This window comes from Anthonomus grandis, chromosome 11, assembly GCF_022605725.1.
Source record: "Anthonomus grandis grandis chromosome 11, icAntGran1.3, whole genome shotgun sequence".
NCBI classification, from domain to species: domain Eukaryota; kingdom Metazoa; phylum Arthropoda; class Insecta; order Coleoptera; family Curculionidae; genus Anthonomus; species Anthonomus grandis.
The window spans coordinates 20,136,554-20,163,385 of record NC_065556.1 but is presented as its reverse complement, the minus strand read 5'-3'; the positions used below and the strand labels follow the sequence as shown (position 1 = coordinate 20,163,385).

Below are 26,832 nucleotides of genomic sequence, written 5' to 3'. Positions count from 1 at the left end.
TGTCAAATTTTCTAAGTAACAGAACTCTCTTCGTTCACATCTTGCACCTAGTTGTTATTGCTTCCCGGTTTTCTGGATTGCGTTCTGTTCTCAATTTGGGACAAACATGAGATCTGGAATAAATGATTCATGTCTTAGAAGTTCAAACATGAATCATTTATGTCGCAGAATATTCTTCCGAAGGTTTTAAGACCAAGTAATAATAAGTCCGATCATGAGAAAGAGACAATTTTCACTTCATATAAGAAAGGGGTTCAACTAGAGAACCTTTCTACATTTACACATTCTTCTAAAGGTTTTAAGAGCGAAATGAATAAAATCCGATAATTAAATCTTTCTGGTAAGAAAAAAAACTTACTTTGGTTGTTCTTTATGGCTGCATGCAGTGATCACTGGTACGTTTACTCACTGGGGTCACTACAACTTTTTAGAATATTTAATTGTTTGAAAAAACGGTGCGTTTATTATTTGCAATTTAACTCTAAATCATGCTGTAGTATTATTTCCCTAATTGTTATATTTAGATATGACATTTATCACTTAGGAGGTATACTAAATGGTAAGCTCTTATTTTGAAAAGTGAATATACAGGGTGTCCCGGTTCATGTGGGAAATCTCTCGGATTCAGGTAGAACTTCGAAAAATAATACCGAACGTTCCTATAAAAAAATTCCTATAGGCCTTCTTTACGAAGATGCAGCCTCCTAAAGGACGCTGCTGGAAATTGGTTTTTCATAAATTACTTTTAAACTACCCGGTAGAATTTAATAAAAATTTTAGATGATGAACACTATTAGGGACCTCTTAAAATGACATCCTTAAAATACATTTACCTTGTTTAGTTTACCAGGGGCGGACTAGGTTGTACACTTTAATGCGTATATTTTTTACACCCTGTATGTTAAAGTCAAAAAAAAATAAATTTGGATACCTTGAACCCTGGGCTAAAAAAAGGTACTCTTGTTCATTATCGATAAAATGAATTGTTTTGTAGAAAAAAAATAATAAACGAGCCAATGTTTTTTTTTTTATTTTTTTTTTAAATGAGATAAGTACGCTAGTTATTTAAAGAACAGAGAAATTTCGATGTAAGTCATTTAATTTAAAATAATACATGTTTCTAAAAATACAGTGGTGTCCTAAAAAATACTTTTACAAAATAATAAAAAAAACTTACAATACGAGCAATAAACCATTAATTATTAAAAACTTCATAAGTAGGTTCGACGTGGGCTCCGTGAACTTTAACACATTCGCGGGCACGACGAATCGAGGACTGCTGCACTCGCCACAATAACCCAAGATTGTTTTTTATATTATCACAATGAAATATAATTCTTTGGAGCAGTTCTTCCCGAGTATCGACTGGGGTGGAATACACCAAGGTTTTGAGGTGACCCCATAGATAAAAATCTAATGGCGTTAGATCGGGAGACCGAGGAGGCCAAGCAACAGGTCCTCCTCTACCTATCCAACGGTTTTCAAAAGTATTATTTAAGTGGTGTCTTACAGCAAGGTTAAAATGGGGTGGGGCTCCATCATGCATAAAATACATATCTCGGCGGCTTGCAAGGGGCAAATCTTCTAATAAATCTGGAAGATTGTTCTGGAAGAACTCAAATACAGAACTCAAATAAAGTTCTCCGTTTAAACGTGATGGCAGTTCAAATGGCCCAATCAAAAAATTGCCAATAATTCCTGCCCAGATATTTATTGATTGGAATTGATGTTGATGATGAGAAATAATAGTATCACGGGGATTTTCATCAGCCCATACATGCGAGTTATGTAAGTTTTCAATTCCATTTTTGGTAAACCCTGCTTCATCCGTAAAAAGAATCGTGCTGATAAAGTTAGGGTTATTTCGCTGCTGATCTAACAGCCAGTTTGCGAAGTGTATTCTAGGAGCAAAATCTCTAGGCAGTAGTTCATGCACTTTTTGTAAGTGATATGGGTACAACAGTTGTTCTTGAAGTACCATATGTACAATTGTTTTGGACGAATGAAGCTGAGCGGCTAATTTTCGAGTAGTCGTTGTAGGAGTCTCAGCTACAGCGTCTAAAATATTTTCTTCCAATTGCACTGTACGTGCTGTTCTCCTCCGACCACCATTATTCTTTTTTTTTTCAAAACATCCTAAAATTGCATTAAGGAAATTTAATAGTATTACTTCCTTAAGTGGAAGACAGAAACCTACCAGTTTCCCTTAGACGTTAATCAACACGTTGAAATGTTTTCTGATCCGGAATAATGCGATTGGGAAATCTTTCTTCGTACAATCTTTTTGCTTCCAATGCATTGCAGGACGCCAGACCATACATAAGATGCATATCTGCATACTCAATAAAAGTAAACTCCATATTTTGACATAATTTAAATTAAAAGTTACCAAAAAATACAAAAATTAAAAAAATATTATCAAATAAAGGATTAATATGTTGACAAAAATTAGGTTTAAATGATAGGTATTTGCTAAATTTGGAGTATAGCAACGTTTCTAACAATAATGCGTTCAAAAATGCAAAAATTCCGATAAATAAGTCAGGTACAATACAGTTGGTTTACATTTTTTTTTAGTTTTTTTATGTTTCGTTTTTATCTTAAGAATAACAAAAAAGAAATAAACGTATAATAAATAAGAAATATTTTGTAAAAGTATTTTTTAGGACATCACTGTATTTTTAAGAACATGTATTTGTTTTAGATTAAATGACTTACATCGAAATTTTCTGGTCTTTGAATAACTGGCGTACTTATCTCATTTAAAAAAAAAAAAAAAAAAACATTGGCTCGTTTATTATTTTTTTTCTCCAAAACGGTTCATTTTATCGATAATGAGCAAGAGTACCTTTTTTTTAGCCTAGGGTTCAAGGTATCCAAATTTTTTTTTTTTAAACTTTAACATACAGGTGTTAAAAATATACGCTTTAAAGTGTACAACCTAGTCCGCCCCTGGTAAAGTAAACAAGGTAAATGTATTTTAAGGATATCATTTTAAGAGGTCCCTAATAGTGTTCATCACCTAAAATTTTTATTAAATTCTATTGGGTAAGCAGCGTCCTTTAGGAGGAAAGTAAAGAAGGCCTGTAGGAATTTTTTTTATAGGAACGTTCGGTATTATTTTTCGATGTTCTGCCTGGATCCGAGAGATTTCCCACATGAACCGGGACACCCTGTATACATAATATTTACAGATATTATATACATATATAATATATACAGAAACTATAATTTTAGATTAAACTTTTACCATGTTTTTAATGTGATATGCTAAGAATTTAAAAAATGATTGCATACTTAAGATTATTTCGGTTGGGAATTTCACTTTATATAAAAAAGGAGCTCAACTGTAGGACTTTGATACATTTATATATAAAGCAAGTTTCACTGATCCAATTTGAATCACCTATGTCTAAAAACTTGCAGAACATTATTCCAAAGGCTTTAAGACCAAAATGAATAAAATCCGGTCATCAGAAAAAGATGATTTTTACTTTATATAAAAAAAGGGGTCCAATTGAGGAAATTTTACAAATTTATAGATAAAGCAAGTCTTACTGATCCAATTTGAATCATTCTTGACTTAAAAGCTACACAACGTTCTTTCAAAGGTTTTAAGACTAGAATAATTAAAATCCGATCATTAGAAAAGAAATATTTTTCACTTTATACAGAAATGGAACTCAACCAGAGAATTTTTACGTTCCCATCTAAATGCATGTACATAAAAAAAACTTATATTTTTCCCAATTTAACTCTGATTTTTTTTTAATTACAGAAAAGACAAAAAAATGGCCCTGATTCAACTGCCGACCATGGAAGAGGCAGTAATAGCCCTGATAAAAATGCACAACTATCAACTGTCAGAGTCGAACCATCTGAGGGTCTCGTTCTCAAAATCGAGTATATAATGGCCCTTTGGGGATGTTCCGATTCGCGCACAACAGTATTCATTCCATTATTAGCCGACAGGAGGGCAGCTAAACAACCTTTAGGGCCCCAATTATTCAACAAATTGTCGATAAACAAAAAAGAAAAAAAACGTTAAACCCCGTCGCAAATATTTTTTGTTTGTTATATAGACTGTTTTTTGAGAAATCGTCGTTCTTTATAAACGATTGGGTTTTTTTCGAACTGCTAATGGCACTCGCAATAGAGAATTTTGGAAAAATCATTTGTTATTGCTGTAGTGAAAAAATTGTAAATATTGAAAAAGTAGGCACTTTTCGGTTCCATTGGCAGTTCTTTTTTTTAATAATAATTATTATTATGGATAATTTAAAATTTTAGGTTTATGACATATTTAATATTAATGCAATAATATATTTTCTTATTATTATGACTTATTTTTCTATATATGTACTTGTTTTTCGCAATGATTGATAATCTCTCACCCCAGTATTATGATTATCGCTTTAATTTTCTTTTGTGTTTTTATTATTGGGCGTAAATGGAATGTTAGTGTTAAATTTTTTTAGAAATTTATTGCGCCGCGATATGTTTTCTTTTTTTTATATAAGTTTATATAGAGATGTTTAACACATGTTATTATAAGAATGTGGTGGGATAGGTGAGAGCCATAGAGTTTGTGATGCTAAGTGAGTTTTGTCGGCAGCTAGTTTTCACTTTTTTTTAACCCAAATACAAATATTAAATGCAGAGATATTTTTTTACAATTATTGTTATCTCTCACACGCTTTGAAGGATCAAAGTGAAATTAAGGCAGTATATGTTAAGGCACAGGCAAAAGATTGTTGAGAAATTCGGATTTAAAGTTCGTGAAAACTTGGTCTCATTTTGTTTACCCTTAATTTTTTGCATACTGCTTGGGATATTTTAGTTATTGTACTGTCAAAAAATTTACCTGAACATAAAAAACTGTGGACAGAACCGTACTTACGCAAAATTAGTTACAGGGCAGCTTTTAATGGAACGACTAACATTGCAAAACACACTTTTAGCCAACGGAAATATTTTAAGGGGGTAGTTAGCATACATATAGAGCTATACAGGGAGAAATTCGTTCAAAGAAATTTTTATCTCTACCTTATAAAATTCTTAAGTTAAACAAAATTGCGGGAGTAAACTTTAACCAGAGTAAACTTTTAAACTTCCTGACTAAATTACAGGAAGTTGAGGCTTTCTAAATTACGGGGAATATAAATTGGGAATTTTTAATTATAATAAATTCAAAAGTGTTATATTTTATGTAATTTATAAATTGCCTTAAGTTTTCATAGAAAAAATTTAATTCAGTTTTTGTCAGTTAAAAATCGGATTTTTCAAGATATTTCTTGGATTTGACAAATTTTTAAATTAAAGGAAAATTAAAATTATATAAATATGGCAACCACTTTTCCAAAATGGATTAATTTTTCCAAATTTCATATAATTATTATCAAAAACTAATTAAATCCATTAAATGAGAAGAAAAGAAATCCCCTTACAAATATATCCAGTATTATCAAACATCAATTTTTTCCCTAACATCCGTCAAATCAAAAAACCCCTAGACAATTTATATTAATATATTTTGAAACCCTGTTGAGACACCCTGCACTCAACCCTCAATACAAGATAAGCTCCAATGTTGTCAAGGTTAAGTAAGTTTTAACGCTACTTATAACGGATTATAAAAACAGTGATGGAATAACAAAATCTGGTTAACATTAAACCCCAGCTTCTCGGGTCAAAACAGTAGCAATATCGCGGTACAGCATGCTTTCTTCAGACCTTCCTCAAGAAAAAGTTGCCTGCGACATATTTGCTGGTGTAGACAACATATTGAGCTTCTCCTTAACCTAAAAATATTTTGGCAAACTGGAGCTTAGTGGCTAGTGATCTGACTACAGTCATCACGTCAATCCAGTGGCGTAGTATTTGGGTTAAAAAAAGGATCGTTGTTCTTTTCTAACTTAAAAAGGTTTTTCTGTTGGCCCGCCCTTCCACCATAATAAAATAGGTTATTTCATGTGCAATATGTTAAGAAATATGAAACTAGACGTGAAAATTTAGTCGCCAAGTGTTAAAATTAGAAAATCAGCTGGTTATAAACGCAAACAAACGTTATTTGGTGTGCTAAACGTTAGCGAATTAGTTTTATTAGTACAAATTGCGTTTATACCCGGTGTATTAAGGGCACGTTGGGAAAAGTTGTTTCTTTTTGCAGATTTTGTTTTTTAGTGCCCAATCAGGTCAGTATAATATAGTGCGACTCTAAACTAGGGATTTAAATTTAAACAAACAAAAAAATGATATTTATATACATGAAGAAACCTTAAAATCTAGTATTAAATAATGGCTAGTAATTGTTAATTGTCGCGGAGTTTTTTTAGAATACATTTGGTAGTTTATAGCCAGTGAACTAGTTTAGGATAATCACACAGGGTGTAGCCTTACCCTAGAAATGTGAATATTTGTCAATGCTATGAGGAAAATTCACATTTTCTCGATACAGGCAATCGTGTTTAAAAACAAAATGAAATCTCGTTATCCGAGATATGATGAATCTCAATTAATATAAATAATTATAGACGATAGTCGAGCGGTCTTCTTTTATATATGTTTGTCTCTTCAACTGTGACTTTTTAACAAGTTTGCCTGAATCTATTGGTCTATGATAATTCTCTTATAAATGTGTATAATCTCTTTGACAATCATGAATTTCATAATAATTTTTCTAAATGCTTTAACTGTGAAAATGAAAGCGTGATCCTGCTTTGTCTGATGTACAAACAATGGAGGGAAGCTTAGAATCATAGCGAAGTTTTTGGTTTTTAAATATTTCTTGTGGAAACCAAGCAGAAACTGGATGTTCTTGAATTTAGGTGAATAGGCACTAAAACTTTAATTTTAAACCTAAGTCTAAAATTTGTTTCAAAAAAATTATGAAAAAAACAAAAATTTAGATTAGTTTACAAAAAAGTACGTCACTTAAATTATGACTTGTTCTGTTACTTAAGCTCAAGGACACCCAGTATAAATTGCCCATAAGAAATTTTTTTTTTTACAACCAACACGTGCAAATCCCGTGCCGAAAGTTACTACTTTCCGCACTAGTGAAACAATAAAAATATCAAATGAAAATTTTACCCAGCAGATAAAACATCCCTTTCATTTTCCCTTAAATTTCCCATTTTTTCTCCCTTTCCCTCTCTCTATCTACTTCCTCCCTGTTATTTGTATGATCAAAAATTTTATATACTGTCGAATGACATATCACGCAAGCGAGCATTTGCCAAATTCGAAGTCAATATCTTACAATATAAATGTGTGTGAAAGGTTTATTTAATTTTATTATTTAATCATTACTAACATGTATTATTTTAAAAGTATTTCTTTTTTTGTTTTAATTTTCGCTTTTGTTTATTCAGAACGCTTCTCAGGTTTATTCTTAGTCTTTTATATTACTTACTCCCTTATGTATTATGCATTTACTCTCTTTAGTTACGTTTCCACTTGATTTTTATTGAATTAAATTCGATTTTCAAGTAATTTTTTTTTTGTTTTTTTTTTTTTTTATTTTTAGGTTTGGGTGGTTCTTCTGAAAATAGAAATTAGTATAATGTATGAATGGCAATCAATATTATATTCATAGGCGTACTTGTTTTTTTTGTTTGTAAATACAGTAATTCACCCACTTATCTATGGAATTAATAAAAAAAAATAAAAACGTGAAATAAAAAGAGTTTCAGCTTTGTACAGAAAATTTTAAAAAAATCGTTTTTTTATTAATAGGCTGTTGATTATGTGAAAAAAAGTGTTTAAGGTTATGTTCGTTTTTTAGTGTTTTCACTCTAACTCAAAAACGATGCGTGTCGATAATAGAAATGTCATATTGGATGGTCCAAATAGTTACATTTTTTATGAAATTAGTCGGAAAATTAACAGAATATGTATCAAAAAATATATTCTATATCTATATCTATTATAGAAATTATTGAAAGAAATTAGAAATTACTTTCGATGCTTAGGAAACATTAAAAAATCTACTTCCGGAATGCTGCTGGATGCCTGGAAAATCTGAGGGGTTATGTTTATCCCTATATTATATTAATAACAACATCAAAAACTTATTTAAAATAGATGAAAAATTTGAACATTAGTCTTTATAAAAATGTCACTATATTTTGAATTTTTTTTGTGATTATTGACTAATTTAATAGAACTTTATAATTATGACATTAAAATAATAAGTTATTTAGAATTAATGGCATGTGAAAGTTAAAAGCCTAGAATATGTTGAAATTTTTCTTTCAAATGCCTGGAATATATAAAAAATTACTCTAAAAGCCTGAAATGGAGTAAAAAACTATGCCGGAAAGAAATGTTAAAAACGCACTAAATGAACATATTTAAAATTAATTAAAATGCCTAAAATATGGAACAAAGGGTTTCAAAAGTTTTCCAAAGACGTAAGAAGTAATTTCTAAACATTAATTTATCAATTTTTATGTAATAATTGCATCATAAGGGCACCATCACCACTTTTTTTTCCAAATGGGATCTATACAATTTTTTTTTGGTGGATTTAACCATGAATTAACGGAAAGTTTTTTATGAATTTTGAGATAAAGATAAGGCCTTTTCCAAAACTTGTTCAAAGAAAAAATTATTTCCAATTTCAGGTCGTTGTATGAACCAAGGTACACAACGTACAAAAGGAGGTTCAAAGTTCACGTTAGAACTGCCTGGGCGTAATTGTTTATTTGTTTCAAATAATTGATGTTACTCCTAGTTTATCATACAACATATGAAAAAATGCCCGATAGTGGTGCTTTCACGATTTTGTTATGATAGTGTTGTTATTCAATTTTTTTATTCAATTTTACAAGCAAAAATTTTGAATTAATTGCAAAAATTTGCCTTCATATTTTGCCTTCAAATAGTAATGCCTTTAGCATTTTTTTTACGACTGAATTTTTTCAGGCCAATTTTACTAGCAAAAACTATAAGTAATGGTACTTTATTATTCATTTTTGTTCGAAGATAGGGATTTTTATATTCATAATTTTAATCCTTTGCACTAAAATTTGATAAAAAAAATATCTCCTATTTCCTGAAAGGTGTCAAAAACTACCTGGAAAATGCCTGGTATGCGCCTTCACCATTTTTTTTACAAGTTTTTTTTGGTTAGTTTTATTCCCAGAAACCGTGAATTTAGTGGCACTTTTTTATTAATTTTGATCCAAAATTAATGCAATTAAATAAAAACTCATAATTTTGGTCTTTTTGAAAAAATAGTTTTAAAATGCCCAAAGACGTAAGAAGTAATTTTTAATTTGTAAGTAAGTCCTTATTCTTCAAATAAATAATAAATAATAAAGGCAAAACAAAATACCCAATTGGTTCTTCAATAACATCTTAAAGAAAAATTAACTTTTTGAACTTCCAAAGGTAACATTTTAATAAAAAAACGACAACTTTCCGGTAGAACAGATAAATCGAACATAACCTCAAAAATCTAACATTGGATATGCAATGATTTTTATTAATCATTTAAATGAAAACGTTTAAACTTCTATTTCAAACACATAATAAATAGCCTACTCTACTTGTCGAATAGAGAAACTGTACAATAAGTCACTAATCAAAAAAAAATAAGAAAAAAAAATATTCCAGTTTTATTCAATATGCGACGCGGAAACGTTATTGCTAATACCTAAAAGACAAGTCAAAACCGAATTTGAAAAGTGTATTTTTGATATTCAGCATATTTACATAACATTTTAAAATACCTGACGATATTCCTGCAATGTAAGCGGGCTTCATGTTCTCCCTAATACTAATATTTCATTATCTGGGTAACTAAACTGTACTTTGCTGTTATAAGATACAGGGGCGTTTCTTGGTTTGCGTTAAAATATATAAGAAAAATTGAATAGTCTTAATTTACACCCGTAAAACGAGTGACCTTATGTATATTTTTTTTTGCTTTTTTTTTCACGCTATATATGAAATTATTCACCTCTCATTATGCAAAGTGTTTCATGTTTTAACGAGCATTTTATGAAGAAAAATTCATTGGGACGAGAAGAAGTACGAATTTTCTCTTGCTTGAAGCTTATTATAAAGTTTTCTGTAATATTAGAAAATTGTTTAGTGGATTATTCTCTGATTTGGCCTAAAAATACAAAAATTCACGTGAAATTGGACTTTCTTGAAACTATCCCAGATATATTCCACTTATTGCATAAACGTCCCGATCGATGTTTTTAAAATATCCTAGTATGTACCATCAACGTCTGAAAATGTACATATTTAGTTCTTTTAAAGTAGACCTCTCTAGAGATCTTCTGAGAAGAATCTTGTCTCGACTTCTGGATGAATAACTGATTCACGTATTACATGGCACATTTATATAAACTTTTATTTTAATTGTCTAGTTTATCATGAATATGAAACACTCTGCATAATAAAAATATTTGGGATTTATTGCAATTCGATAATTGAAGCAGAGGCGATTCACTAAATTTATCCAAAAAACGGTGTAAAATAGTTTAACACCTTACTATTTAATTTAAAAAAAAGGTTTCGCATTCACCATAATAACATTAAACCACCATTTGCAAGATATTGCACACCACGTTCGGGAATATCCACAAAAAGGTGAAGGCGCCTTAATAATTTTCGACTAGGACATGAAATAAATATATAATTCAGAGTATTTCTGGGAGTATTAAATTACTTAAAAAAATTAATTTTTTTAAACATTCCCATAACCTACTTAGCATAGTCATATTGCAAGGATGTTCTATGAATATCTCGTTCCTGATTCCAGTTATTTTATTTTTTAATTTTCTCATCGTTAGTTATCTTCGACGAAGACTAAGAAAATGTAGTTCACTTTCAAATTCTTCATAAACCATACGTAAATTAATTACTCTTAAAAACAATGATTTTTATAATATGGTGATCATACATAGAAGCTCAATATTTGTAGAGACATAGACACAGTTGACATAACATGAGAAGAAAAATTAATCCTTCACACTAGTGACAACTTCCAAAGGAATGCCTTCAATAGAATAAATATAACCCAGTAAGTTAACACTTGGACTACAATTTATAGAGTAAAATTGTTCCGATATTTAGATTCATACAGTTAATTTCACACCAAGCAACAAGCCTCGAGATCATGCTGCACTTTAAGGTTGTTACAAGGATTTAAAAATTTGCAATAGAACTTCAGAGATCATCAGCAAATAATAGACATATACAGTGTTTAAAACAATTAGCAATGTGATTACTGTAGAGAGAAAAAAGGAGGGATCTCAAGTGGGAGCCTTGGAGAACATTGAAAATAATTGAGATCTAATTAGAGTTGTAATTATACACACTCACAATCTGCTTACGATTAGGTAAGTAGCTTTCAAGCCAATTGTATAAGGATCCACTAAAGCTGAGATAATTTATTTAACAAAACAGATCAAAAGCTTTTGAGAAATCAGTATACACTGCGTGTACCTGAGCTCCCAATACGATAGAATGTAATTTTGAGAATATTTCTATATCATTTTTTCCTAAGCACACTGCCGCATCTTCACATAGCGTCATTAAACCACCATTTGCAAAGCATGAAACACCACATTTCGAACGTGGGTATTGATCAAAAATATGGTGCTCCCCAAAACTTGTTTCGTACGTGAAAATAAAATTTAACTTATACACAAAATGGTGAATGCTCCCGTAAAAGTTTTTACCTCAAAGGCAGATTTCTTCGAGATTATTACACTTTTTAAGCACAAATCTCCCTGCATATTTCTCCCCAGATTACAAATGTTCTTGCAATGTGCCTCGTTCTCATATTATAATATAGAAGTGATTGGAATGTTCTTTAATTGTTTTGTGCGATCAGCATTATATCATTAAAAGACCATTTCTTGGTTGCCGATAAAATGGATAATGCATTATACATGTATTTTCTTTGGTGGGTAGCCTCTGCAAACTGTTTTTTGCTTGATAAAAAAAACAACTTCTACTTAGGTTATACAGGGTAAACATTTGAATTATGTAAATAATTTAACAGAGACCATTTTTAATCCAAAACTAGCTTATTAAAGTAAATAAATGGGGGAAACGCTTATATAACTTTCATTTAGTGTACATAAGATTTTAGCGTAAAGAGACAAAAAAAATGTCAAAGTATACAAACTCAATTATTGTTGATGTTTACACGATATATTTTATGATAAAGTTGTTATTATAAATATGCATTTCAAGGAACGCCCGTGCTTCGCATCTTTATCGTCTCCGAATAATAAAACGAGGAAAAAAAAGCTCTTTTTAATTTCAACTCTATTTTCAGAAGCATCAAAGATTTGTGATTGGTAAAACATATATAGTGGAGCGTGAACTGGCACACGCGTAGGTAAAAAAAAACAAATTACAATTTTCGGCATTATCGGTGCCTGACCGTGGGATCAACGTGAAACAACTCATTTACTTCAAGAAAAAGTATAATAACAATTTTGCACCCATAAAGTACTATAACCGACACACGCGTATATCTATATCTATATTCCCATTATACTCTTAAAACTATAACTAGATATTACTTACCTAGATAAACTGTAGATTTAATTATTAAACTTAAGTCAGGTTTAGCTAAGACTATGGGCACAATTTAAATTAACCAGTGATGAATTTATTCAGTCTTTTTTGCACCCTACAATTTCTGTTTTAAGCCGTCAGTTTCATAAGGATTTTGGGACAAATTTTAAATGTCTTATCATGGGACAGATACAGCCATGCTAGAGTCAAAAAATCTGAATGTTTCATGGTGTGCACCAGAGTTTGCCAGAGTTTTATAAGGATTTAGGTGTACAGGAACACAGAATCACTATTTTGGCAAATTTTTATCAGTGTTTACATGATAATATTCCCAGTGAAAGGAACACCATTTTTCACCTCTCGGAGTTTCTCTTGTACCTCTTTTTGCTGAGATTGGAGTGTCCAGAAATTTCTGGGTATTGCAAGCAAAGACCATGAATTTCTCCTTAATGCAAGTTAAAACTAAATAAACTTGTCCTTTAATAGTTGAGGATCTCTGGATATTGTCAGCTGTACTAATTCTAAGTTAGTTTCTGAATTAAAGGATTTTTTAAAGGACACTGATAGACCAAGAGTATCTGAACTTTCTAACATGAAACCGTGAAGTTATCCTTAAAAAGTTCAAGATTTCTGGATATTTCAAGGTATACAAAATCTGGATTTACATAAAAATTATTTTAATTGAAGGATTTTTCAAGGAAGAAGTCAAAGCATCCTAAAATTCCTTGATATTTCAACCCAAAAATATACGTGTCACTTCTGAAAATTTTCTGAATTTCTGAATATTGCAATAGTGAAAACCAAATAAATTTGCCATTGAATGGTTCAGAATCTCGGGATATTTCCAGGTGCATTATTCTCCCAACTAAAGGATTTTTTAGAGATACTAAAAGGCCAATGGATTTTTACTTTGGACTTTTTACACTTGGACTTTAAACTTCAAGATTTCTGGATATTTGAAGGTGCACTAAATATGGATTTACACACAAATTAGTCCAGAGTGTTGAAGGAGTTAAAATGCTAAAAAAGGCTGGATTTGTCCAACTAAAACGGTAAATTGATAATTTAAACATTTCATTATTGCTGACCTAATTCGAGCTTTCGTACATAATTTGCCTATATAAGGGAATTTTCGAGATGGCCAGGAATTTCTTTTCCAGGAAGATTTTTTTATTGAATTTTAAGGTATTGCAAGTTAAAACTAAATAAATTTGTCTTTATACGGTTTAGAACATCTGGGTATTTCCAAGTTTACTAACCCTTTATTTTTCCAACTAAAGACTTTTTAGGGGCTAAATTAGGACACTAAGAAGACCAGTATCCTAGGCTTCTTAAACTTCGATTTCCTCTTAAAAAGTTAAAAATTTCTGTAAATTTCAAGGTGCACTGGATTTATACCCAAATTAGTCCAAAATGTCCCGGGACTTGAAATGCCAAGAATATCTGGATTTTTCTAACAAGAACATAAAGTGAAAAAGTTAAAGTTAGAACTCAACTGTCTGGAGTCCAGCGCAGTTTGAGCCATATGTCTATGTGTGTGGGTGTTTTGATAAGTACTCAGCCTCACCTGACAATAAGCACCAACCTGAGACCACGTCAGAGAAGCGTTTGAGTGAGAGGGCTGTTTAAGTGAAATCTAAAGGACGTCCTGCGCCGTGTCATATAAAAATGTCATGGTTTTAAAATTTCCCAATTAAGGATATTTTTAATATCTAGGAATTTCTGAATATTGCAACTTTAATTTTTGTCATTCTGAACAATCCACGGTATACAAGATATCTGGGAGTACGTCCATGTTCTTCGATTTAAAGGATATTTTAATTCCTAGATATTTCTAGCTTAAAAAGCTCAGAATTGTTCGGATATTTACAGATGCACTAGATCTGAGCTATTTTCCCAATTAAAGAAATTCTTCAGGGCTGAAATGGGTGCATGGAAGTCTCTGGATACTTCCAACTACCCCGTGAATTTGACCTTAGACAGCCTGAGAATTTCCAGACATTTGAATGTAAAACCTTGAATATATCGCCGGAAGGCTAAAAAAATTTCTTTGTAATCTAAATTTGGGCACAAATTACCCCAATAGATGTAATTAACCCAAATTTTGACCTCGAAAAGAATCTTGCATTTACCCTAAGTTTCTCACTCACTACAGTAGATTCAAAAGCCCCAACTCATATCTACTAATTTGCGCCAATAGAGCAATTTAAAATTATTACACTACTGAAACAAGTGGAAAAATCCATGGTGGAACAGCTGCGTGAAAGAATCAGTTTCTTGCTCCTAAATGGTACTGGTTACTAGCACAAAGTTTCCTTATGAAATGATGGAATAAAACAGCGTAGAAAACATTTTAAAATGAATATACCTAAATCTGCAGGATCGTATTCATAGCTCTCTAAGGGCTTCCCTATATATTATGTAAAATATCGTTTATTTTTTAAATATTTAACGGAATATGACTAGTAATTATGCGGAAGTGTCATATTCCTTAACTAGTACCGAGGTATGACGACTATTGATATATTATGTAAGTTCAATAGTCGTAATATTTAAATTGCTTTTTAAACAAACATGTATGCTCACATTTTTTGCTAAAATACCCAAAAAGTAGCTCTTAAGAAATCTTTTAAAAGGTCTGATAATCAATGATAGGGTTCTTGTATTTTAGTGATCTAGTGAATTTTCTAGTGCCAGTTGAAAAGCTTGACAAATTAGATAATTTTTGTTAAAAGAAAATTATATATAGTATCAAAGAAGGTTCACTCATATCTTTTTCAGATCATCGATATTTTCCTTAAAAGGATATGAGTTTACCGAGAAACGTTCGCCTAGACTAATTAGTACCAATCTTAAGTACAAAACTGGCAAAAGGGGTACTTCTGTGAAGTTGTGTAGAACAATCAATAATATTTCATTTTGAAACAATCCTGCAAGAACCAAGCTAAAGGCAATCATTACATAAGGATATTCCCTATATAGTTTGCAGTCCAAGTACGCTGCTTGGCCTTTCGATTCCATCTAAAAACCATTTTCGACGGGTGCCAAGATCAGTATTAAATAAATAATTATTAGAACGGCCAGTTCAGTTGGTGTAATTTAAGTATATAAGTTTAGAAGAATTACTAATTTGTATGGGTAAGATAAATAATATATTTATTTAGTTGAAGATTGTCTATATCATGTAATCCAATACATATTATATCTATATCAACTATATATTGATTCTGAAAATTTTAGAGTTATTCTTGGTCATTTTACAATAAAAAGAAGTTGAAACATCGCAGGAGTCTCATTTTACTTTTATCACCCCAATGCTGACACACAAAAAAACGCCATTATAACACACTAGTCAAACTAGTTATCGTAATCTGACAGGGGCAGGAAGGCATTTCAGCTTCGTGCTTTTAAGTTGCTTCTAAATCCCAACTAAGAGTAGGAATTTCTTTTCTGTAGCATGGGGCTTCATTTATTTTTTCGCACAATAATAAAAAATTATGATTGGTCACGGGCCATACAGGAATGTCCTCTGCTTCTGATGGGCAGTGACTGCATGGCTCCAGTGACTGTGGACTGCGAGGGATTCGTGATGCACATTGCAGGCAGAGAGGAGTGGCAGCATTCCAACAGACCTGCATTGCTAAATAGGGGGACCATCTGGTACACAGATGGCTCCAGAATGAATAACAGAGCTGGATCAGGGCTTATTGGTGGGATCCCACATACCAGTAGGGCATACTCGCTGGGGGAGCACGCCACTGTCTTCCAGGCCGAAGTATTCGCTGTATTAAAATGCGGACAGAAAATCCTAAGCTGCGGATACCGCAATACAGTCGTATCAATATGCTCGGACAGCAGAGCTGCCATTAAGGCTATCACAGCCGCAAAGGTAAGCTCCAAGCTTGTACTAGAGTGCATAAAAGTCCTGAAAAAACTGGTACAGGTTAGATGCAGGGTCCAGCTCGTCTGGATACCTGGCCATGCAGGCCATGCAGGTAATGAGGAAGCGGACTCTCTTGCCAGACTGAAGCCATCTCCATACTATCGGTATTGCGGACAACCCGGAATGCCGATGGTGCCGTGAGGAGGATGAAACCGTTGACCATCTAGTCGGGGAGTGCCAAACACTCACGCGCGCCAGGTTCAAATACTTGCGTAACACTTTCAGTGTACCGAGCGAGTTTAAGTCCTTCAGACCAGAGAGCTTTATCGGTTTCTCTAAGGCCGTTGGGCTCTGGTAACCCCCGGTGGGGCATGACGGGTCCATCAGGAGACCTATATGAACAACTGCCTTGGCAGCCCACTGTTTCGTCAATTCAAATAATTATAGTTTCAGTTTCTACTAGACTCGTGAGTAGCCATTTCTGGGTAATAAATCCCTAGTCAAATCCAATTCTCCCTAATCACGACTCTGCTGGAAAGTCAATTTTCCACTCCATAAAGTTTCTCCAGGTATTTATTTACTTGACGGCTTTAGGATTGACATTATTTTACACAATTTATTTAATCGGTGCATATTGCATAACTTGAACTAGACAGCCTTTACCTTTGAAAAAAATATGCATTTCTGAATCAAGTCAAAAACGCAAATACGTGAAATGATAGTGCACTACTGAAATAAATGGAAAATGCTATAATTTGAGTTTCTACTACACTTGTAACTATCTATCTTTTTTTCTCTCATGATTCAAATTTGTCTGCTCCTACAACAAACACGCTCCTACCTGCACACTTACTCATATGTACTTACATAAGTGAGGAGTGACATTTGATTATTGCTGACAGAACCTATTTACACGCGTCAAAGCTTCCACTCCTTATGTTCAATCTCCATGGTCCTAACCTTAAAAAACTAACGCCAAACATAACCTAACCTCACTCATCTTGTGACAATACGCAGAAGTCCTTTTAAATTTTGTGGAAAAAAAAACAAAAAAATGTATTAAAGACTTTCATTCAGTAATATCCAAAAAAGTGAATATTTCAACAAAAACACACACTAAAAAGCAGGTACTGTTTTCTTCTATCCTCCTGTCCTGAAGAAATGTTATGTAATTTCCCAAAGAAAACTCATTAATTTTAGCAAGAAAAACGATGGGTAATACAGTGTCAGCGGCTGAAATAGCTGCAGCCCAAATCGTTCATCCGAACGAACCCATTGAAAAAATTTTAGACCCACACATGCATAAACATGCATTTGACACAAGTAAATACTCAGGTGAGATTCCCGAGGAGTGTCCTATGCATAAGAAACAACAACCAGCTGCTTCAGAATGTCCAGTACAACATGGAGACAAAGAGATCAATCCCTTGAATATGGTAAGAGTTTCTATGAATTTTTGCCTCTCTTTTCATGCTCTTTATAACTTAAATAGATGGGGCCCGCAAATCAAAATCCAGCTCCCGGACAACCATTTCCTCTTTCCAAGGAGAGACAAGTTTCCACCATACCAAAAGCCATAGTAAAGGAAGGTGAAGGCTCGTTTTGGGTGTATCCTAGTGCACAGGTAATATATTGAGCTTTTTTTATTAACTTTTTAAAACATGTTTTGTGGTTATTTTGTCTGGTTTTGTCAGTGTCTTATAGAGCCACTAGGGAAGCATTTATATTTAATTTTTTATATACTGAGCAACACATTTCCATAAGCAGTATAATGTTAGTATATTAGCATCCTTAAAAGCAATTCTGTAGTATAGATTTTAAGGGTAAAATAAACAGATTTCACAGAGTCTGTTCATACAATACAATATATACAATTGCAGTAAACATGTACTGGTTAGTGTCTCGAAGCTAATAGGTGTTAAGTAAACTATCATCCGAGGAATCTGATGCAGTTGGTTATAGGAAAATGGTTTTCCTGGATAATATCTCTTAAATTGTTTATCTAAAATTTTTGAAAATATTCTCTATGACAATTTATATGAACATGTTAAACATAAAATTAACAAATGCTGAGAGCTTTTAATGTGAAAAAAAAAACTTAAGATATGGACGAATATATGCCTGGTAAAGCATTTTATGAGGCATAGATTGTCTTGCCGTAAGTTGTTGGGATGTATACCCTTTAGTTTTAAAGAGACTTCTAACTTTTTGCGAAGCCGCCTTACTTGTTCCTGCTACATAGTTATGCCAAGACATATTGACCATATAACCTGACGAAGACAGCAGCAAAGTAAGCCCAGACATAATAAGGTTGAAGGCAGCCAGAGGAAGCCAAGTCTTAACTCCAATAAACTCAATCATATTGCACTCACATGTGTTTTCGAAAATGTCGTCCATTTTTGCGACCGTCAAGACGCTAATCATATTCATGACTCCAGGTATTTCAATAATTATGAATTGTAATAAGTTTTACCGTTTCTTTGGTGATTCCCCGGGCTAAAACAATCGGACGATATGTTGTCTTTTTTCCTTTTTTAAAATCTTGCGCGCGCGAATAAAGCCCTTCTGTATGAAAAAAAAACTTTTTGCACAATGATGGTCTCAGCACGACTTTTTAATACTACTGGCAGGATTTCATCAGGGCCAATGGTCTTGGTGTTTTGCCTTGTGGGTCAACGGTAGATGTGATTATGCGTGACCCGGCAAGTCTACCTTTTCTATTGCGGGCATTTCAATTTAACCATCTTCCCTAAATTTAATCTACAGAAACCTTGACCAATTGCTTTTGCTACAGACACCGAACAATAACAAGACTAGAAGTCCCACTCTCGGTCGGGTGTTTGAAGTAGCTCTCTCAAATACGAGCCGCCGATCGCAAAAAAAACCACGCAAGTGTTCAGCTGTGTCGGCTCGTACGAGGGTAATGCAGACAGTTAACGGTGCGTTGGCCATCAAAATAAAATAAAGGTTCACTTACCGGGGTGTTTCAAAACAATCAAACTATGTAATTAATATTATTGTGTCCCATTCTGTTTTAGTTGTAGGTATTTAAATAAAAAAGAAAATATTTTAAACTGTTTAATTGATTGAAGATCATAATTATAACATATCCTAAATTATTATATTACACATTACATGCATACAATCATATAACTAAAAAATAAAAAAACGACATTAACAGTAATCTTAATCTGTTTCATTGCTGAATAATACTTGTTCTACACTTGTTTGTGTTGCTTTTGTTTATTTTAATCTTCTAGCCTCACCTGAAATATTAATTTTCTTATTTTATCTTAACAATAATGTTTTATAACAAATTGTTACAATTCATCAAATAAATCAAGGTAAATTTATCTGTATAAAAAATGAACACACTTACTAGTTTCTCCGCTATTTTGCCATACATTTTTTGACGGGACAGCGTTATACAGCAGATTTGTTCTTACGGTATTACGCATTAAGGTTTCTTGAGGAAAATGTAAATCGCAGACTCTTAATTTATTACTACATTCTTCTGGAGTCATATTGGTATACCTATGATTATTAACAAATCCCAAAGCCCGGGAGCGACTTCGAGAGACTTAAAAAGAGTAGCGTCCGATATTCGAGTGAGATAGGCATAAGAAGAGGCGGAGCGTTAAGTGAACCTTCTAGTCTTGTTATTGTTCGGTGCTTCAGACTAGAACAATTTTGATTCATTTGAGCAATTGAGATTTGTAGGTATTGATCGTCTGCTTGCACGCCTTTCTCAAGGCAACAAACTCAAACTCAAAAATGCTTTAATGTCAATATAAACATAGAAGTTGTAGACAAAGCCAATAGACTGTACATGAAATGAATAAAAACGAGAAACTAATTTAAAATTAAATAAAACTTTGAAAAATACTTAAATGCTAATCATTAAAAAAATCACTTAAACTATAGTACGCTTTTACAAATACTTCACAAATTTGACACAATTTGCAGAGTGTGGATCAAAATGAAAGTAATTCTTACAGTTGTATCATTAAGAAGGTTTTTCTATGAAAACTAAGGTTTCTGAGCTCTTTCTTTTCTCAAAGCATTCGACGAATTATGACCTCTTGTATAGCGCCTTGGCTAATTATTTTAAAGACACTTCACAGCATGATGAATCCGATCGTTTTCTATAAAGATTAGAACTTTTTAGAGAGTATGTTGACACACTGGTTTAACACGATCAACGAGTTTTAAAACTATACTATTTTCCTACAAAAGTCTAACTGTCTACCGTGTAAGCTATGTGTCTTGAAAATTATCTAAATCAGATAAAAATTTATTAGTTTTCTTTAGCAATGGAATTTTCCCTTAACCATTTTTTTTATGTAGTATGCACCATAAATTTTAAAATTGTATTAGGTAACTAAATTTTTAATTCATCAAAAAAATGGTTTACCACGATATTTTATTTGCAATCGTAGTTCTCAAATTATTCAGTCATGCTCTTTTCATAGGCAATTTCATGTTCTAGTATATAATTATGTTTTATTTTGTTTATAAGTATTCTACGTTTAGTCAGTTTATTTTGCTATAAATTCTTTTGTATTAATATAAATTTGCTACAATAACCGGTCGTTTCCAACCCAACCCAATATCCTTTGGAAAATATGTAGAATGACCGGGGAACCTAATAAATATATTGATATTTTTCAAACTTACCACTGTCTTTGGTGATTATATACAGGGTGTCCGGAAAAAGGAGGGCAATTCGCCTGCCACATATAGGGTGGACCAAAATAATGCTACTTTCGTTATGCCATTTTTTAATTGGGCGCTCGGTATTCAATATACAGGGCGTCATGAGAAATATAAAATCGTTTCTTTGAAGTAAGTCATGTGTTAAGTCAATATTACATTAAAATTTGGTGTGAGGGAGTTTTTGATTCGCTATACCTTGCAGAGGGCGCCCCCTGGGGTATATTGCATGTGTTAAAAATACTAAAACTTTTTTGTACCCCTGTATAATAAAGTTCTAGTAAAACATTCTGCAGCATGGTTTTGTTATTGATAGTGACAAATCTGTGTATCCTCTCAGAACAAATCTCTAAGGCAATTGAGTCTATGGAGCAGTTAGATGTGCTATACACCGATTGTGAGAAGGCATTTGACAAGGTAGATCACTGTGTGCTTTTAAATAAATTGGTTGGCTTTGGTTTTTCTAAAAAAGCTTTTAATTTCATGAAATCTTATTTATCTGGGAGAAATAACGTGGTTAAGATTGGTAATTGTCTATCAGATCAATATATGTCAACCTCAGGTGTTCTCCAGGGTAATAAGCTTGGTCACTTGCTTTTTGTTCTTTTTATTAATGACCTGCCTGATTGTGTCTCCTCATCTGTAAGTCTGATGTATGCTGATGATTTTAAACTATTTAAAACTATTGCTGTCAAGTAACATGCTGTAAAAAATTACCTATGTTCTGTGGTTGATTGGTTCAAGATTAATAAGATGTCCCTTAGTGTTCAAAAATGTGCTGTGGTTACTTTCACTCGTAAAGTTAACTATTTTCTTGAAGACTACTATATTGATAATACCAAAATTCTCAGAAAAAACTTTATTAGAGATTTGGGAGTAACTTTTCAGACCAATATGAAATTTAATTGTCACTATAGTGAAATAGTTAATAAGGCTTACCGTTCTTTGGGTTTTGTAACAAGAAACAGTAAAAATTTTAAAGTCAGCACTATAATTAGACTTTATAATGCCCTTGTTATGCCACATATGGAGTATGCCTCTACTATCTGGTCACCTGAAGCATCATCACATTTAGACATGATTGAGAAGATACAGAAAAGATTTTTAAGATCTGTATGTCAAAAAGAACAAAGAATACCCATATATGGTGTCATACAGGGCAATGTTAAAAACGTTTGACTTCCAGATGCTCTGTATCAGAAGGCAGAATCGGGCAGTCATTTTTACATATTTCATTGTAAATAATGTTAAATACTTGAGATGGGATCTAATTGAATACATTTCTTTTAAGATACCAAAGATTAGATTAAGAATAACTAATAATGAGCTGTTTTATATAAATAATTTTAATACTACATCTCTAATCAATAATATGTTAGGGTTTTGTAACAATGTCTTAAATGGCTTTGAAGATGTAGATATATTTAATATCAGGGTTAAGGAAATTAGGAGGTTGCTTGAGCATCGGGACATAGTTTAGGACTCATGTTTTACTTTTTTTTTCTTATCTTTTTTTTTTCTCTTAGGTTTAGTATTATTGTTGTGAAATTATTTTAATATGTTTCTTGTTTGTTTTTCTTTCCTTTTATAGGCTTTACGTGTAATTACTATTACCCGATTTATAGTGTTTGTAAAGTTTTTTGATTACCTAAATAAATTAAATTAAAAAAATATTCAATTATTTGTTTGTACACATAAAATGGTTGTGTCATCTAGGAAAACTGTTAATTGTTACAAAATGGGGCTAAGCACAGACCTTTGCGAAACCCTATGACTCATTGAACAAACATCAGACATAACTGCCATGGATCTATCTGCTGTACACAAAAGAACTTAACTGATTTCATTCTGGTTCATATTTTCTTAACTAGGAGCACTACTTAACAAATTTCCCAAGCAATATTTTCAATTTACACAATTGAATGCACTCATCATACTTTTCTCAACAACCATTTTAATAATTCTTGATCGATAGCCAAGGTAAAAGTAAAATAGCTCTATAACTACCTGCATTGTTATTTTGATTCCAGATGTTTTGGAATGCAATGCTAAGAAAAGGCTGGAGATGGCGGGACGAGGATATCAGCCAAAAAGACATGAATGACATCATCAAAATCCACAATGCCAATAACGAGCAAGCCTGGCAAGAAGTTTTAAAATGGGAGGCTTTACACGCCCACGAATGTATGGACCCGAGACTAAAAAGTTTTGGTGGTAAAGCGGCAGACTACAGTCCAAGGGCGCGAATTCGTCAACTCTTGGGTTATGAATTACCGTTCGACAGGCATGACTGGATAGTTGACAGATGTGGCAAAGATGTCAGATATGTCATCGATTATTATGATGGAGGACAAGTGGATAGCAAGTATCAGTTTGCTATTTTGGATGTCAGGCCTGCTATGGACAGGTAAAAATTTTCTCAAATTAATCAACACATTTTGATCTTTCGGTGTAATAAAATTAGTATAGGAAAGTGATTTAAAAGAGGTAATTTTGCTACTAAAATCAATTTAATTCAGTGGGACTTTTTCAAAAAAGTCAAGTCAAAAAAAGATTTATTATCCTAAGATATGGATCTTCTTGACAAAGCCAATATAAATTATCGTAGTTCAAAGGCTTGATTTTACAATAATAGCACTATCTATAAACTATAAAAGAAGTCTTAACATACATGCACACATCAGATATGAAATACAAACATGAAATTAAAATATAATGGGGTAAAATATTTGTTACTCATTTTAGTAAGACTAACACAAGTTACTGTAAAGCATATATGAAGGTTTCCCATAAATTCAGGGCTTCAACGAACTTCCGTCGCGATGGAGAGGGCTTACTCAAATCTGACAACAGCGCCGTATCTCCTATTTCTCCCACCACCATTGTGGCCAATCCGTACATCTCTGCAACGCTCAGTATTGGCTTAGCAGCCGTTAATGGTGAAACTGATGCTCCATAAAAATATTTCAAAAGAGTCTATAAAAAACGCACCATGGTTCATTAGAACCACCGATCTACTTAAAGATTTGAAAATAGGCCCAATAAAAGACTGAATTATGAAGAACCATACAAAATTTAAAGACATAATCTCCAACTCAGACAATGAAATTACACACTTTTTAATATGACATAGAACTGAAAATGCATCTTTGAAAACTCACAACTCTAGTCCCTAAAGCACAGCCTCCTTAACAAAAAAAAAACGACAAGTTTGATCAAGTCTCAAACTTATATTAAAATTAAGAATATCTTACACGTGTTCCGCCCCTTAAGGCATCATCAGACTCTATAAACACCTTCTAAAAAGTACGTTTTTAAAAAACGGCAACTTTAAGACATGTACTCTATTGATAGATTATGTATACGTAGTCTGTCTCTTTAAAAAAAAATAGAGGACTACTTTCAGTAGTTCTACTTGCAGAGCTTACACGTTTCGCATCTTAACTAACACAGTTTTTAACATTTTCCCATAATTAACCCCCTTGAAACTTACAATCACAAAATTAATATTACTGAATTTTTGTCGTTTTTGAAAACTTCTAATCTATTACTCCCGAACATTCTTGTGTAGTTTATTCTCCCGAATAATATCACGCAGTCTATCTATCTAATCTATAGTCAAAATGTGTATGTTTTTTACTAAAATGACCCATTTGAACAAAAAATTCCATTGAAATAAGTTGATTTTAACAAAAGTTACTTATACAGCAGAATTTTGAAAGAAAGTTACTCATACAGTAGAATAGCTGCGACATTACAAGATTTATTTTAGTGTGGAAAACGTTTGGGACAGAATGAGGGTCGCATGGTGGAGATGGTTCTACAGTAATCAATAGAAAATGCCGACTTACCAAGTAGTGATACCCATTAAGATTCTTCTTTTAACAGCACTATTTATTATATTAATGAACTCAAGTTTCATGTGTAAAAGTAATTTATTAGATGTGATTCTGCAATAAAGTACTATTATGTGAAATATTTAAGAGTTTCATTCATTTTAGGGCAAATAAAAGAGTATTTAATTTTTTTACACTTTATTACATAATAAGCAATTCTCCATGTCAACTAATCTCTATTATAATTAGCTTTTTAATTCCGTCTGATCTAAAAGTTTATTATAAAATGTAGCAAAATTATAGTTTCTGTGGTGAACTTTGTACAGCGAAAAACACTTATCCTTGTACTGATAACAAAAATATTAATAGTATCATCATATACCCTGGAAATTGGTTACTTTTTGCCTGTTATATGTCTTATGCAATGGATGGATTACACTAGTGAGCAATAACCTATTTACAATCTCTTCTTATTTATAAAATTTAGTGCACTCAATTTAAATTTGATTGTGAAATTTGTTTATACAAATTTATTATTATAGACAGCTTTTGATGATCACCAAACACTGTCTACAGAACATTTATAACAAATACGAGTGAAGTATACAAACATATAATATTAAGTGTGTTATTTGTGCATATTATATTATTCCTTACAGTCAGTATAATAAAAAAATAAAATCACAATCTAAAATGTATATTATTAAACAAAGCAATTTTATAGGACACACAATATTTATATTATTCATTTTTAGGTTTAATTTATTATTATAGTAAACATTCTTTACATGTCACATAAGTCATTTAACTTATAATCATTTTAACTTACCCCGAGACTCTGAGAGCTATAAGGGTTTAAAAACAAGTTATTATTATTACAAAATTGCTGCAAAAACAACCGTGCCAGTCACGTCCTAGGCAAGACAGTACTACCGGATCCCACGTAACTCCAAACAAACATAAATGAGCGAGAATGAAAGCTTTTGCTCTAATTGCACAGTCATCACACAAGTCTGGCCAACTTCGGTTTTCGGGGCGGCAATCAACCTGCATTCCATCATTAGCATGCAGTGACAGATTTGTCACAAGTCCAAAGAGGAGAACGATACCGTTTAGAGAATAGTTGAAACTGTAGAAACAGCGTTGCCGTCCTGAATGGACTTTTACAATTTTCTGAGGCATTGGTATTTCGGTACCCAAGAAAGAAATTTAGTGATGTATTGGTGATGATTTTGTGTATGTCGGAAAGTTTTTTGACCTTTGGGGGCCTATATGTCCAAAATAAACCCTAAAACATTTTTTCCTAAAATTTGACCGAAAGTTTTACATTTAGAGTTAGGTGGGGCTCTTTTAAGAGAATTTCTGCAATAGCTCCAGGTGCAAATCAACCTTCGATATGACTATTAGACCATCTGCTTATCATATTTTTTAATTTTTAAGACATCGCAAACAAATGTTGGATTTCAGTTCAAATTCTGATAAGAAATTCCTTGCCTTTTAACAAGTGGCGCAAAAATAATGTCATTATTTGTATTGGCTGCCATTTTGGCAGATGGCGTCAAACGTCACTGTAATTTGACATTTAGGATGTAGATATATAGAAAATTAGTTTTCAACAGCGATGGAGCCATACACACACACAGCTCAAGAACGTGGAATTATTGTTACTGCTTATTTGACAAATTTTCAGTCTATTGTTTTCACGCAGCGTGAATTTCGTCATGGTGCTCCATCTGCTCGATCAATCAACGGTTTGGCCTCATGCAAACTGGCGATAAACTATAGATGTTGCAAGAAGTGACCAGCAGAGAACATGGCTACTGTTTGTGATCAAATAGAATCCACAAA

At 32.4% G+C, this 26,832-nt stretch overlaps 2 protein-coding genes and 1 long non-coding RNA gene across 6 annotated transcripts in view; 2 read left to right on the top strand and 1 right to left on the bottom strand.

Moving 5' to 3' along the window:
- LOC126742426 (uncharacterized) overlaps positions 1-1,573 on the bottom strand; it is a 98,518-nt gene extending 96,945 nt beyond the window's left edge. The window contains exon 1 of the long non-coding RNA XR_007662563.1: positions 1,178-1,573. This is a non-coding gene — a long non-coding RNA (uncharacterized LOC126742426). The remainder of the gene's footprint in view (positions 1-1,177) is intronic.
- LOC126742423 (polypyrimidine tract-binding protein 2) overlaps positions 1-4,339 on the top strand; it is a 556,294-nt gene extending 551,955 nt beyond the window's left edge. For all 4 annotated transcript variants that reach the window (XM_050449074.1, XM_050449077.1, XM_050449076.1 and 1 more), the window contains one exon: positions 3,779-4,339. In XM_050449074.1, coding sequence (XP_050305031.1) covers positions 3,779-3,911 — 133 coding nt within the window. In that variant the 3' untranslated portion in view covers positions 3,912-4,339. The remainder of the gene's footprint in view (positions 1-3,778) is intronic.
- Positions 4,340-17,395: 13,056 nt separating this feature from the next.
- Positions 17,396-25,126, top strand: LOC126741973 (holocytochrome c-type synthase). The gene is made up of 5 exons (XM_050448472.1): positions 17,396-17,562; positions 17,636-17,871; positions 17,928-18,059; positions 23,179-23,555; positions 24,921-25,126. Exons 2-5 carry the CDS (start codon positions 17,647-17,649, stop codon positions 24,982-24,984), a joined length of 798 nt encoding a protein of 265 aa, XP_050304429.1. The 5' UTR covers positions 17,396-17,562; positions 17,636-17,646; the 3' UTR covers positions 24,985-25,126.
- Positions 25,127-26,832: the final 1,706 nt, after the last annotated feature.